Genomic DNA, 14,531 nt, shown 5'->3' with positions numbered 1-14,531 from the left:
AATCAAGCTATACTTGTCGCAATGCTTTCCATGCCCTGGTGAATTATCCTATTGCATTAAAATACGTTAGTAATGGAGCGTGAAATAAATTCATGTTTTCATATTCATTATTACTATGTTAAACAGTACACATATTAGCAGACCTCGAGATTCTTAAAGCAAGGTAGGGTCACAAGATAGTGTGACCAGCTTTGAACTTCGGTGGTTGATATTGCGCTGCACAGTGATTTACTTTAGTAGTAAACTGGTCTGATTGTGCTTCTTCATTTATGGTCTACCTCTGGCGGAAGAAAAAGGTACACATAATCTAGCTATAAGGGTAATAGTATTTAAAAGGTTGGATGTGGGATACACGCCGCACCCTATCTTCTCTATTCGTTGAGGCCAATACCAAGCTCACTGCCATGTACTGAGATTATTTTCTCCCCCATGGACCGGTATTGCATTTACATCCTGGATTAAAGTGTATCATTATCCACATACGTTAAGCTGGTATCCGTCCAAGACGCTAAAGAAATGTAGAGAATACACATGGACTCCAACAAGAGCCGAGAAGGTTATCCCAATGCAAGAAAGATTTGAACACCGTCCAACAATGCATCGATGCGTCATATAAAGAGAAACAAGGAAAAGTGTCGAGCTTAAAGAAAGACAATAAGGAATCTCCACCGATCATGCCATGAAATTTAATTTCACGCGCCTCTTCGAGGCCGTTTACTCTCACCCCCCATTCTCATGCCTCCCCGGCCACCGCCATCGCCGTGTCCACTGTCATCGCCCCCGGGTCTTCCACGCTTACGATGGGAGCCTCCTCCTCCGCTGCCGCCGTCGCGGTTGTAGTCTCGGTCGCGTTGACGATCTCGATTCCGGTCTCGATCTCTATCACGCGGTTCCCTGCCGCCGCCCCAGCGCCTATCTTCTTCCGCGCTGCCTGGGAGGGGCGGCGGGGGAGGGGGCGGAGGTGGGTGTCCACCAAGCGAGGATGGTGGCCGAAGGCGCCCTTCATGTTCCTGACTCTGGGCGTCTGATGCATCCTCCCGATCCCGTCGACGACGATTTTCGTCGCGTGATCCAGCCCCTCGGCGTGATGCTTCGCGGGACTCGTACCGTTCTTCCCTAGTGTTGCCTGCGCCTGCATCACTTCTACGGCTGCGCTCACGTTCGTAGTCTCGCGTTCGATCTCGCTGCTCCTCTCTCCTGCTGCTACTGCGCGTTCCCTCCTCCTCGCCTGTCCGACGCTCACGTTCCCTATCCCTATCACGGTCCCGATCACGGTCCCGCTCTCTTTCTCGATCCCGATCGTGGCCCGAGTACCGCCCAGACCTCCGTGACTCAGGTCCAGACTCCTCGACAGGCTCCCCACGAGGACCGCTTGGTCGATTCCGAGGTTGTCCATCGTCCTCAGGGAAAGAAGTAGAGGGTCGACCGGCCATAAGGTCAGGCCGATTCTGTGGTGGCCCCAACCGACCGCCTTCATCAGGAGCCTGAGAAGCATTCATACCAGCAGGCTGACGGTTGGCACCTCGGCCACGAATCGTTGGACCTGGGCCTGGGCCCGCACGCTCCGCGGGTCCTCCAGATTGTTGCAGCATGTTGTTGAGTCCAGCAAACCGCTTATCACCACGACCCCGTTCACCACCGTAGCCGGGGCCTTGGGGTGGTCCACGATTAAGAGAGGATGGCCCTTGCGGTGGTCCAAGCGCACTACGAGGTCCCGACGGAGGAACAACGGACGCAGGAGATGAAGGATGACTGGAACGCATGGGTCCTCCAAATGAGCCTTCAGTAGGCTGCGGTTGAAGGTTCTTCAGCCGGTCTGGATGTATTCCAGTGGTGTCAAGCCTTTCAGGACCAGGGGACGATGGGACTGCGGATGCAGATTGGTCAGGACCACTACGCATACCCTGACGACCTGGCCCAGTAGGTGGCTGGCGTTCATTAGGTGCGTTCGGGCCGTTAGATGGCCCGGGACCACCTCGGCCGCCTCTGCCAGGTGCATTTCGCATCCGCGGCCCAGATGGGATTTCGGCCGAAGGCTCTGGCTGACGCAACCGTCCATGGCTCAGGTCAGAGTCTCTTGAGTCGTGGCCATCCATAGGAGGCCGTCCAACGCGTTCGCTGCGAGGTCCAGTAGGTAAATCCTCATGTCGTGAATGTGCTTGTCCGAAATTACCGGATCGGCGTTCATCAGGGAAGCGTTCTGGGCGGTTTGGAAGTTCCACTCTGGGAGGCGATAACGTTCTTGATGGCAAAGGTCGCCTATCATCCTTCTCTTGTCGCAGTGCCTCCCCACGTCGATAGCCTTCCCGGTCAGGATGATCGTGTATCATTTCTGCACGATCAGGGTGTGTCGGTGGACCGGAGCGTGCGACAGGTGGTGCCTCTCGAGCATCCGAAGGGCGCAAACGTCCGGAACGATCTGGCCACTCCGGTTCTCTTGGGAGACGCCCCTCACGGTAAGGAGGACCACGGAACGACTCATCCATAGATGGCCTTAAAGGATACTCTCTATCGAGACGGCCATAGCCCCTTCCATCACCCACAGGTTGTTCGAACGACCTATTGTAATCATGCTCACCACCATAGCGGCCCCCTCGAGGGTAATCTGAATGTCTATCGCGTCTGTCGTCTAAAAGGTCAGGCCGTGGTGGTAACCTTCCATCCTCTCGGTAAGGACGATTAGGGGTATGCGTCTGCGAGCGTACATTCTGGTTGCTGGGCGGCGCTCGTTCTGGGTCTGGGCGTCGAGGAATGTTTGCTTGTCGGCCAGGTTCAGGGCCCTTTGGAGGCGCCTGGGATGCAGTAGGTGCTGGGGAAGCAGGGGCGGGCTGACCAGTGGTCCGAGGCTCTACGGCTGGAGTAGCAGGTTTTTCATTGGTTGTTGATTCAGCGCCGCTTGCCTGCTGCGTCTGGGAAGCAATCGGTTCAGCTGGGGTCGAGGCTGTGGTATCAGCTTGCTCGGACGACTTCTGGCCCAGTTTATCTGTGTCTATTGTGTTCTTCGACGCAGCATCGGTCATCTTCGCATCCTCAATTTCTCCATCTTCGACTTCCGTCTTTGTAGGTTCTATCTTGGACGGTCTGTGGGTTGAATTGTCAGAAACGTGGGTCAAGGTTGTACGGTTAGCCTTAGGTTGTATGGACTTACTCGGTGGTTGGTTTGAATTCCGCGGCGGAAGCGTTCAAGCCTGGAGTCGAAGATTGAGGCCGTGACGGCAGAGTTTTCCCATTTGCGTTCTTGTCAGCTGCTTCACTCTTTGAAGGATTGCCCTTCCCTGCTGCTGGTTGACTAGTTATCATAAAGGCCTGAGGAAGCATCCATTTCTTTTCGCGTCGGTTGAGATCACCAATGAGAGAGGCTGCAGGAATCTTCACATCATCCCGCTCGTCGTTCTGGCTGAGATTGTTCACACTGGTCAACATATCACGGCCAATCCAGTTCACTGCAGGGAAGTTTTGCACAACTCCCTTTAGGACACTAATGGCATTCCGAATGTGCATGTATTCGCCGCCATTCAGGCAAGTTTTGAGGGCAGCAGCCAGAAGACGGTGCCACTTGTACAAAAGTCGGCGGAAGTCCTCATACTCCAGGAACGTCGTCGGTTTGCCTTCCGGATCAACAAGCATGGCAAATCCAGGAAGGTCCCTCTTAGTTCCAAACGCTTCCTTCTCGTAAACGGCCTTGTCAGCATGCCAGCGGCCAAGATCTCGGATGACCTCGTTCAGGAAACGGCCAAGGTTATCAGCTTCCCTTGAAGTGCACTGGAAAATCAATGCAGTAAGTCTCTGCTCTCGAAACAATTGGTCTAGAAGGCCGACAGTCCGGAAGTTAGGCGTTCCGGATGTATGGAGAAATTTGAGGAGTTTAAAGCAGTAAAATGCGTCAATGGGCGACAACAGCAGTCGAGGCATGAAGCACTGCTCAAGCAAAGCCACATTCAACGCATCGTGTTTCCCACGCATACCAGCGAACCATCGATCTTTCTCCTTCTGCAGCTTCGTCCTTGTCTGACCATAAGACTTCAGATGAGCTTTGTTCTCCTCCAGTATGCGGTCTTGAAGTTGAGTTATCTGCTTCTTTTCGCGCTCCTTTCTTTGGCTACCAGCCATACTAATGTCAGATCGGTCGTTACCAATGGCAATTACCTTCTTCTTCTGGCGGTCTATTTCGTCCTCGTATGCTTTCTGAGGTACGTGTACGTCGTAAAGAGACAGTTGCCAGAAGGTGACATAGAAATGCAGGCCAACCACACCCCATGTTTCAGAAGGCAGAGCCGACTTGACCTGGTCTTGAAGGTCTTGCATAACGGGATTCAGAGGAGATTCAGCAGTAACTGAGGCTGTTGCGATGGCTTGTTCTGTTGTTTTGTTCACAGCATCGGTGTCAGGAGGCTTTTCAGACTGATCCTTGTCAACGTCCATGGCACTCTCAGCAGTCTGACCGCTGTCCTGGGCTATTGCCTCTCCTTCATCCGTCTCCATCTTGTCCGCCTCATCTTTAGGCGGAGATTGTTGCTCGACCTCTCCACTCTTGGCCACCCCTGCTTCCTCTTCGGTTGTCGCTCTATCACTCTCAGATATCTTCTTGGCCACACTTGGTCGTCGGATCCAGAAAGCTATTTCAGGCTGGACTCCAAACTCACTAATCAGTGATGAAAGATCCGGGACGAATGAATCGAACTCCTCCACCGACATATTGCTGCGCAGAAGATCCAGATACTGAGCTAAAACTCGATGAATTTCGTCAAATACATTACCCAGTAGTTTGAGTTCGTCGGAGCCCTCTGACTCCTGGAAAATGCAGGTCCAGCGTTCCTGGGCGATTGCAATAAGTAACTGACCAGCGAGCTTCGAAACAGTCAACGCTTTCATTAGTCGTCTTGAGGTAGTTTTAGACTCGTGTCGTCGGTCCAACAGCTGTAGGATTGTTTGGGCTTGAAGGACTTCACCACCTGCCATGGCCTGTATTTGATTGTCGTTAAAGTTGGTGTCGGTAATGATACCAGCCATGGAGCTGATCATCTGCTCCAAGACAATAAGATCGGTGGAATTGTTGTGTCGAAGCTGTTCAACAACATATTGCAACACGGGGGTAGGGTCCATTACCGAGTATCGTTTGAAGGTTCTGCCCGCAAATGTTGACAGGGCATTCAGCCAACGACTGGTCAGCAAACCACCCTCTTGAACACGGCTTCTTCCCTTCTGACCAAGTGAGTTGATCAACGCCCATGTCAAGATGTCGTACCCGAGGTTGGTGAAGTACCGTGCACATTCCACGACAACTTCGATGAGATTTTCATAAGATTCGATTTGGCTGATGGCGACATTGATAACAATACCGGGATTTGCATACGCAATCTTGGCCAATGCCCGAGCCATCGGTCGTATATTCGTCTTACTCAGCCTCTTGAGTACGTCCTTCGTCTCAGCCCTCGCTTGGTCAAAAGCCGACTTTACATCCGGAAGGCGAGACGTTTGTCCAAAATACCATTCTGCGTACATATTGTATCGGGTTTCACGGGGGAAGAAGCTGACTAGATCAAAAACTTCGTTGACAACACCGGGGTTTGCTTTGGTCAAACTGATGGCGGGCACCAAGAGGCGTTTGCAGAGGTCCTTCCATCGGGCCCTATTTTCAGGCGAATCATCTTTACTTAGACTGTCTTTTCCGATCCTTGCAATTTTGGTCAGTAAACTGGCGTCCTGTCCAATTTTGTGTCCAGAAAGGTTCAGGAACGACGAGCATAGGGCAAAGACATCGTCAATGTTCTGACACAGGGGAACATTATCGGCCCAATCGTCCCAGTAGAATCTATAGTCAGTTCCATCGTTCGTATCCTCCTTATCAAGTTGGGCCCATCGAAGGACTCGCCTCGGAGGTGCTTGGGTTAACCGAATCTGGCCCTTCGGTATACCGGACTGGTCTGAACTCAGGATCTGCTTCTGCTCTCTAAGCTCCTCTGCAGAAGGCAGGGGCCGCAGTGAAGCGTATACTTTGCTCAAACAGTGGTGGAGGATACGATGAATAAACTCGGGGAGCTCCGGGTAGCCGTCCATAAGCCAGGGAAATTTGCTGAGTATAAAAAGGGACTCGGGAAGTGCGCCAATTGCCAGTAAGCTCTTGAGAAGCATTACTTTCTGATCTGACGGCTCCGGAAGCTCATCTTCCTCGGTCTTGACTGGGGTTGACTTTTCTGCCTCTTGGTCCTTTCCGGGTGTTGCTGATCGTGTCTCCGATTCCCGAATGCGAGGAGTAGGAGTAGGCAGGGTATCATCCGACAGAGCACCAGCCATCATCAACGCATTCACACCCCCACCAGGCCTTGCCGCCCTCTCCCTTTCCGCTTTTTCTTTCATTTTTTCCTCCTTCAAAAGGTCCATGGAGTCATCTGGTCTCCAAAGATGAGGGTACAAGTCCCGTAGTGAAATGAACCCTACTTTAATCAGCAGCGCTGCTAGATAAATAAGATTGTCCGGAAGAATGTCCGACTTGCTGCGAGCCCGAGATGAGTAGAAGCGAAGCTTGAATCCGAGAAGCTGCGCCGCGACTCGATTCCCCTTAGGTGGCAATGTCCCTGTCTCTTCGATCCATTTACGCGTTCCCGCTTCCTCTTCTGAGAGATTGTTGCTTTCAGGGAGCATACGTTTCAGCTCCTCCTCAGATACTGGTTTACGACCAATCTCGAAGAATGCCCGGATACCAATCTCTTTGACTCGCTTCCAGAATTCTCTATCACGATGTTGGTTTGTGTGCACTAATTCGGCCCGTTCTTCGTCTGTCGTTACCCATCCCGCAGAGCCTGGTAGTGCCCAGTTTGGAAGACCGGAATCACGATTATCACCGTCAGAACCGCGGAAAGCATCCTCCTTAGGCCACCATGAGCTAGCTCTCAATAGCTTCACAAAGAATCGATATTGCTTGACGAGAACGGCAGCGAAAACATCCAACGTGACGTCAAGTACACGACCGACATCCATATCGAACGCGCCGATCATTGCCTTGACCCTCTCGAAGGTATCCTCAACGACTTCGCTGGACGGAGGTTCATTATTGCTGGTTGTGAAAAGCTCGGTGAGAAGCTTCGAATACCCCTCAGATTCTTCACGCAGTAGGTTATAGTTAGACTGTCGGTAAAGCAGATTAGTCTGCTTCCGAATTCCCATACGGGCGAATGTATCACGGACAAGGCCCAGAGACTGGAGGAGCGGTGTATCGAGCTGCAGGCGCATGAGCGCGGCGTTGATTCCAGTCGAGAATACCAATGGCTTCAAGGCAGGGTTCGTTGTGTCGGAATCGGTAACGATAGATAACGTGTCCAAGAACAGAGAGCGGGTATCAAGGAGGGTTGTCGTCTGTCCTTCACTATCCATATCAATATCTTCCGCAGCAACATCTTCTCCTATGATATCTCTAACTACCACTCCAGCATCCGTCGGCGACAGTCGTCCGTAAAAAGCGGCCCGGATCACTTCCTGGTATATCGCGGCCAACTTTGCGATATCCTGCTCATTCTTTGCATGCACTCCATCCTCAACAAGCTTTTGTTTCCCCGTAGAGGACCATGCTTCAACCACACTGTCACTCACGTACTCATAATCGAATGGGGGAGGTGGAGCTGCAGGCTGGATGGGAGGAACATGCAACATCTGGGGTTGCGGTGTGGGCGGTGGGTGCGGCTGTGATTGCGATGGAGCCGGTGAAGGTGATGGGGGAGGTTGAGATTGATTCATCGCTAAGGGGGCGCCGTTTGTCTGATTCTGATCCGGAGCTTCTTTCGCCGGTGTTGTGTTTGGAGGTGACATAGCAGTATCCTTCCGACCGCCAGCCTGATTCTGGTTATCGTTGCTAGGCCTCCGTCCAAAGTTATTCCTTCCCCCTCGATTATTCTGTCGGCGCCCTCTTCCGCGAGTATCGGAGTGATCGCGAGGTAAGTTGTGTTGCGCCATGTTTAGGTTACTCGGCCGATGAGGAGAGGGCCGTTGGCCGTCGTTTACTGAATCACTAGACCAAGTTCTTTCACCTCTTTTTCTTTTTCCTCCGCCACCTGGAGCCATGACAGCTTAACCAAAGCTACCTTGGATTGCTCAGGCAGAGAACCGGAATGTTTCCGACAGGTCGCAAGTCATGAGCGGAGCCTGGATTTGACTTTGTCAGCGTATACCACAATTAAGGTGAGGGTGGGAGCAATTAGGCATGGAGGGTAAAAGCAGTGGGAATGGAACAACCTGCCGTGGAAATGACATGTGACGGAATCTCGAGAGTAAGATTGCCCTGTTCTGAGACAAAGGTGTCTTGGGTTATGGACTCGGTGATTGACGATAATAAAGAGGATTGCACCGCGAGTGTCGCGCTTGGGTCGCTTGTGTTACCCGCGCTCGGCGCTAAACTTTTTGCGGTCTCCGCTCAGTGTTCTTTCACTACAACATCATCCCGGTTATGCAGGCTTAAGAAAAAGAAAAAAGAGGAAGAGGCAATGTTTTCTCTAGGATATTGCAATTTAACGATCTGAGGAATCTGGATTTTCTACTTGCTCAAGGTAACGAACGGTCCACCTGCACAATAGTAATATTAATAGTCGCCGACCGGTGTCATCCTTTATTATATATAATCAGTATAAACACCGCAGTGCTACTTCATATCTCATGAATACTCTTTAATATACCAGCACAATGACCGTGAGCTTTTACACAATGGTCTTCTTTGTATATGATATAAAAGCTTTGTCAAAGGCACGCATTCTAGGAGCTATGACCTCTAAGTGAGTATCTATGACGAGAGCTGATCTACAATGCATGAAATAAAATGTGCAACTGCAGAGGAAGTACATCAGGGAATCGTTAGGAATTCATTTCATCATTATACGCTAGTAACACAGTCTTGCACCGTCCAGCTTTACAGCAAACCCAAGTTCTTAGCCTCAAGGTCCACGATCTCAGGAATAAGCTCCTTCAGACTAGGCTTGCTCGGGGACCACCCAAACAACTTCCTGGCACGAAGCGCATGGCCTCTAGAGCTGCTTCCCCAAGCATACAGCCCAAACTCATTCAGCTCCGAGACCTGCGCATCCGGCAGTGATTCAACATCAGGAGATGGAATCAACTTCTTCTCATAGGCGACTCTAGCCACTTCACGCTGGATATCGCCCCAGACAAATTGTCCGTTCTCGGCCAGATAGTAGCCCTTATCGTTCCATGTTGCCTTTCCACCACCAGCGGCGGCAGCGTCTGCCAAAGCACCATACACGTCACTGAGGTCTTGGACGTGGACCTGATGCCAAATATTCTTGCCTTCGCCCACCAAGAATCCCTTCTTTCTCTTCAATACAGCAGCGGCGAGCCAGTATGCCTGAACGCTCTTCTGGTTACCAGGTCCACGGCCCGGACCGTAGATAGTCGGAGGGCAAACGATGGCCGTCTTGACACTTTCGGGGTTCCGCTGGCTAGCCTCGATGATGATCTTGTCAACGTTGCGGTGGAAAGAGTCGTCGGGGAGGTTAAGGAGTTCGTCAACGCCTTCCCAGTCGTTGTGCTCCTTAGAACGGTAGAAGCCCCAGGTGTTGGTGCGGAAATCCTCAACGGTCAGAATGCCAGTGCCAGAGGTGTGGATCACCCAGACTGGATTCTCGGGCGTGTGGTGGGCGGCACCCTTTGCGATTGCCTCGGCTGATGCTACATGATCACAGTCGGCACAATCTAATTGGCGCCGTTAGTTACACAAGGTCGTACACAACGCTTTTATTGCGGGGAGATTGGATAGATAGGTACTTACGGAGTACGATGTCGGCGTTCTTAACCTCTTCCTCAATAATATTGGACGAGTCGAGATCTCCAAGGACGATTCTCACATTGGGGTATTTACTAGTGACCTGGGCTGCCTTATCCTTGCTTCGAACTAAGAGGGAGTATTGCCAGTCAGGATGTGCCTGATGTACGGCATAAAAGACATCTCCGCCAATGTAACCGGTGGCACCGGTGCTAAAAATAAATTAGAGACATTAGCAATCGATTTGATGCTAATTACTGGAGATAAATTTACCCACAGGAAGACCTTAGGGGGAGCCATTCTCTCAAAGGTAGGTAAGTGTTGCTGACAAGCTTTCAAACGAGGTCGAGACGATGAGGGGTATCAAGGAGGGGCATCTTGAGGTTTTTATAGCTTTGCTGAGAATACGTAATAGCAACAGCTCAAGCTGTCGGGATGCTTTGAAATCAAAAAAGTGGAATGATGGATCCACAGGGTTCAAGACGTGCAATCAGAGTTAGGCACAGGATGCCAGGGTGGGGTTGAAATGGAAATTTGAGGTCATTGACCCAAACTTGGACGGTGACAAAGTTCCACATGGAGTTCGGGAAAAGTCAAGGAAGGTCGATTCGGCATTCGTTACTACTTTGGGGATCGTGCATCTATAAATACGACCTTCCAACAACACAGTATACCGACGTCTTTATGATCATAATCAATGCGATGGAAACTAGGCGAAATTCTCAGTTTTACTCCAAACTGAGTTCCTATATACGGTATGAGTTTCCTTTAGAAACTGCAGTACTAAACCGTATCAGGTTAAATTCTTTATAAGAAGAGATTATCTTGTACATCCCAAGATTTGGTACAAAGATCTTGTCAGTTCCTACTGTACCATGATATGGTTATCCTAGGTCATTCTACGTCGCTCGAGGGTTCTATTATGCTATGCAACATGTTCCATACATATTAGGCAGTTAATTTGATTCGGAAGGGAATTTCATTATAAAAGAAAATTATAGCAAGGTGTAGGGCTTCGAGAAATATGGCTGAAACAGCGGCCATTAGCGCTTACATCTCTCAGCCCTGCGGTTGTTGGTCTTTCCCTAATGCGCTAGGGCTGAGAAAGTATCTAGGTCTATTCCCATTCCTAGTGGACTAGCAATAAGAGATTATATATGTGAGATGATGTCTTGTAGGCTTGCACCAAGGCATGCTTTCTTTTGAGACCCATAAAAGACTGTCATAACTCTCCTTGCCACAGGACTCAGGACCTAGAACCGTATATCACAGGGTAACAGACTTTACGAGCTAATTGCACGAGGTCCCTCAAGGATATACAATATGACCATTTCCGAGATCTAGGTGGATTTCAGTTTCTACAAGTCTAAATAGAAATCGTCGTTGGTTGCACGCTGCGCTATAAAACATTATGATATCAACAACACATCTCTCTCTGACTTACACAATGCTTTGGTCACATGGCGTGGTATTATAATTTAGCATGTAAGTAGAAGTAGCGAAAGTTCTATGCAAGTGGGCTGTTCATAGGCTCGAGTTTCAGAGCGGTAGTTTGTTCTGTAGTCCTAAAGGAGCTATAGTCAATGATGCCATCTCCTTTACTTGAACATCCTCTCAAGTCACTCAAATATCAGTCATAAATCGTACTTCATGCCCGCGAAAACCAGTGCACATCGGATATTCAACAGCACTGCCGAACTACCAGACTCTAATCTCCATCAGGGGTAGAGATTAAGCAGAGAATAGCAAGGAGTACTTCGTACTCCACGCTTTGCCACCGCTAACGGCTCATACGTTGATGTCTCTAAAAGTAATACTTTGGTGTCAGCAGCGCTGGCTCGCAGTTCCTTTTCCTCTATCGAGGCTCAAGGCTATCGTTATGTTTAGATTTTATTGAGTAATTATTGACCCGAATCTGACACGTTACTGCGGGGACTAAGGGCATTGTCACAATGGCCTTATAATTTATTAGGAATTTTCTAATACTGTATTCACTGGTAACTGGTCTACATGATCAATTATTACTAAGGCTTTAGATAGGGGGAAGAAGGGAGCTGAGAGATAAGAATTCTAAATGGTCTTTGTCAAGCGTGTTGCCGCTCGGCCAAAATACCTTTGGCATTTGGTCGTGCCTCCAACCGAACAATCTGGCCAACAGTCTTTAATACAGGACCGGACCTGAAGTTTCGAGAAATTAATAGACTATTATAGTATATTTGTTTATAAACTGAAATGGTAATCTGTTTTTCTTTTTGGTAAATCTATCTACTCTGCTTCCTCCCTAACTCTTCCTTGCTCAATAATCTATAGACTGTATATAACATTTAATCTATAACACCTATTGGGCTTGATTGCATGGTTTAGCCTCATGAATTAGATGTTAATCCTTCGCCCACGCCCTTATCCAAACTGCAACTGGTAAACCCAGTTTAAGTTAATAGAACAACTTCTCCATGCAGGGCTACCCGTCTATATTATCCTATGTCATTACTATTATATATCCAAAGTTGTCTACTAGATATATTCATCAGGTATAGATATCTCCGCCGTCCACTTATACCAAGCTCTTTGTGGCCAACACAGCTTATACATCATCTCCCAACAACTCCAGTAAAACAGTTTGTCTTGCAAAATATGGATAGGAAGTGCAGGAAAGAGTGACTTTGTGCTTCTCCCCAGACAAAGCTCTAGCATCATGTGTGGTAGGAGGGGATATGGCCCGACGAGGCCTAGTAACTAGTCTGCGGCTTCGAGGATACTCTTTTACTTCTATAAGAGTCTGTGCCAGGCCGCCAAGGGTTTATTGATTATAGTCTCAGCAGCCCAAAGCCCCGCCTATAGGCTAGGCCTGACCCCATGAAGGGCTGCTCGCGGGCCTGCAGAGGTCTAAATAAGAATGGCCATCGTTAGACATTAAAATTTCGTAGGTACTAAGGTGGTATTGGCATTGATTATCACCAAAAAGGGGTTATTTTAGAAGAGACTAGCTAACTAAGGAATAGTTCTATCATATCCGACAGTCAACACTTGCAGACAGTACGAAAATCAGCATGGACTTGATACATGGCCAGATAAGACTTTTTATGACTCACGCTGATGCGTGGGTACACATACAGCTAAATACCGATGAGACCAGGGATTTGACCATGGATAGAAATATCGTGAATTTATTGTAGGCACCAGGAGGTAGTTTTTAGAAGCTATTTCATTGAATCTATTGTAGTATCTCATTTTTGTTCCCAGACATAGTTCCCATATAAAAATCATTGACCACTGGTTCGATAGCAAGTTCGATAACGGATATTTCAAATATCTCCTCGTCGCTGTTGGAGTCTAATGAACACTTGATTCACTTACTTGGGTAGATGCCCATGTAAGTAGAATTACCTCGTGTATGGAGAAGCAGTCGAGAGATTTTCTACTGCCACCTGCCGCACAGTCCACTCAGTCTCACCTTCCCACGGAGCGGTAAGTTCACGCGGGCACCTCACGTCGAGGTTGGAATGTAAAGCGGAAGTCATCGAGTCTCTATGCCGGTGATTGCCCGTGTGTGTGTTTGATCTTCGACCCTTGGAATCAATGTAGATTGCTAATTATACTCCGTACTCACAAATCATAGGTTAGAGGTAATACGAACTTGACCCTCAGATTGACGTGTCATTCAGCATGCCTCTGGCTATCGCTGCAACTGACGTTGGCGAGGTCAGAATGAGGGGCAATTGGCATATCCTCATCTCTCAATATCAGCCCCTCAGTTACTCTAGCTATCTATATCGTTATCATTATATAAAACCAATTCAAATAGATTTGGAGTCCTTAAACTTAGCTTCCTGAATATGAGGTGACCTAATTGACTAACCGATTAATCTCTCACTACATACCTACTACTATTCAGTTCCGCTCAGGCCTTCCCCAGAGGTCAACAGCTTGTGTATTCAGTACGCGCTTTGATAGGCTTAGCTCAGTATCATCTCAACACTGCCTTTTCCCTTTCCGTGGTCTTGCATCTCCAGTATCCCAGTTCATAGCCCCGCCACGACATCATCTACTGATATATGGCGCGAAAACATGGTGTCGATCCCTGTGGGGCAATTCGCTTACAGATCGTGCGTCCTATTATATTCTGTATCCAGCTGGCAACATCTGTAAAAAGGGGAAATGATATACAACCACCTTGACAGGGATCGGCATGACCTTTTTCGCACCCTACCATAGTAGTCGAATGCCCAACACGTCCAATAGGTCCACTAAATGAGTCACATAGCACAAGGAAAACAACAGAATCAAAGGGATAGTTGATGGTAATGTTATGGATTATAGAAAGATGTATACCAGTAATATTGATATATTGCTTCTTAAGATCATATGTATATGCAATATTCCAACTGATTCAGATCCAAAGATTGCACAACCCCAATATCTCAGCCACAGCCGCACCCGAAATCTCCGTCCATGGTACTCCTATGTGCTAGTCCCCACTTTATCAGCTCGCCACAACTCCGAGATCGACACCACAAATTGTTCGAAGATATGATAGGATGCATGTATTCTGTACGCCATTCTAACTTCTGTCCCAGTGCTTAGCGTGGTTTTCTATATATCGCGGTTGAACCGAAGGGAGAGATCTACTAAACTTAATTTGATTTGACCGGCGAATCATTTGGGATAAAGTGGGGAATGTTGATGTGGCTCTCATCTTTCTAGCTGAATTGTGGGGTACCTGAATGACTCGTGCTATATCGAGATGCTCGCCTGTCAAGTAAAGGGC

The 14,531-nt window shown here is 48.8% G+C and overlaps 2 protein-coding genes across 2 annotated transcripts; both read right to left on the bottom strand.

Annotated features, from left to right (window-relative positions):
• Positions 1-131: 131 nt before the first annotated feature.
• F9C07_2284784 (KEKE-like motif-containing transcription regulator /suppressor of sin4) lies at positions 132-8,363 on the bottom strand. The gene is made up of 3 exons (XM_041292837.2): positions 8,231-8,363; positions 3,149-8,136; positions 132-3,081 (listed from the first exon to the last, which is right to left on the bottom strand). The coding sequence occupies exons 2-3, from the start codon at positions 8,053-8,055 to the stop codon at positions 693-695; spliced, it is 7,296 nt and encodes a 2,431-aa protein (XP_041147582.1). The 5' UTR covers positions 8,056-8,136; positions 8,231-8,363; the 3' UTR covers positions 132-692.
• On the bottom strand, positions 8,364-10,183 carry F9C07_2284783 (uncharacterized protein). The gene is made up of 3 exons (XM_041286352.2): positions 10,041-10,183; positions 9,770-9,975; positions 8,364-9,693 (listed from the first exon to the last, which is right to left on the bottom strand). Exons 1-3 carry the CDS (start codon positions 10,061-10,063, stop codon positions 8,894-8,896), a joined length of 1,029 nt encoding a protein of 342 aa, XP_041147581.1. The 5' UTR covers positions 10,064-10,183; the 3' UTR covers positions 8,364-8,893.
• Between the last annotated feature and the right edge of the window lie 4,348 nt (positions 10,184-14,531).

This window comes from Aspergillus flavus, chromosome 5 (genome assembly GCF_009017415.1).
Source record: "Aspergillus flavus chromosome 5, complete sequence".
In the NCBI taxonomy this organism is placed as follows: domain Eukaryota; kingdom Fungi; phylum Ascomycota; class Eurotiomycetes; order Eurotiales; family Aspergillaceae; genus Aspergillus; species Aspergillus flavus.
Note: the sequence above shows the minus strand (reverse complement) of the source record. Positions and strands in the feature narration are given on the sequence as shown.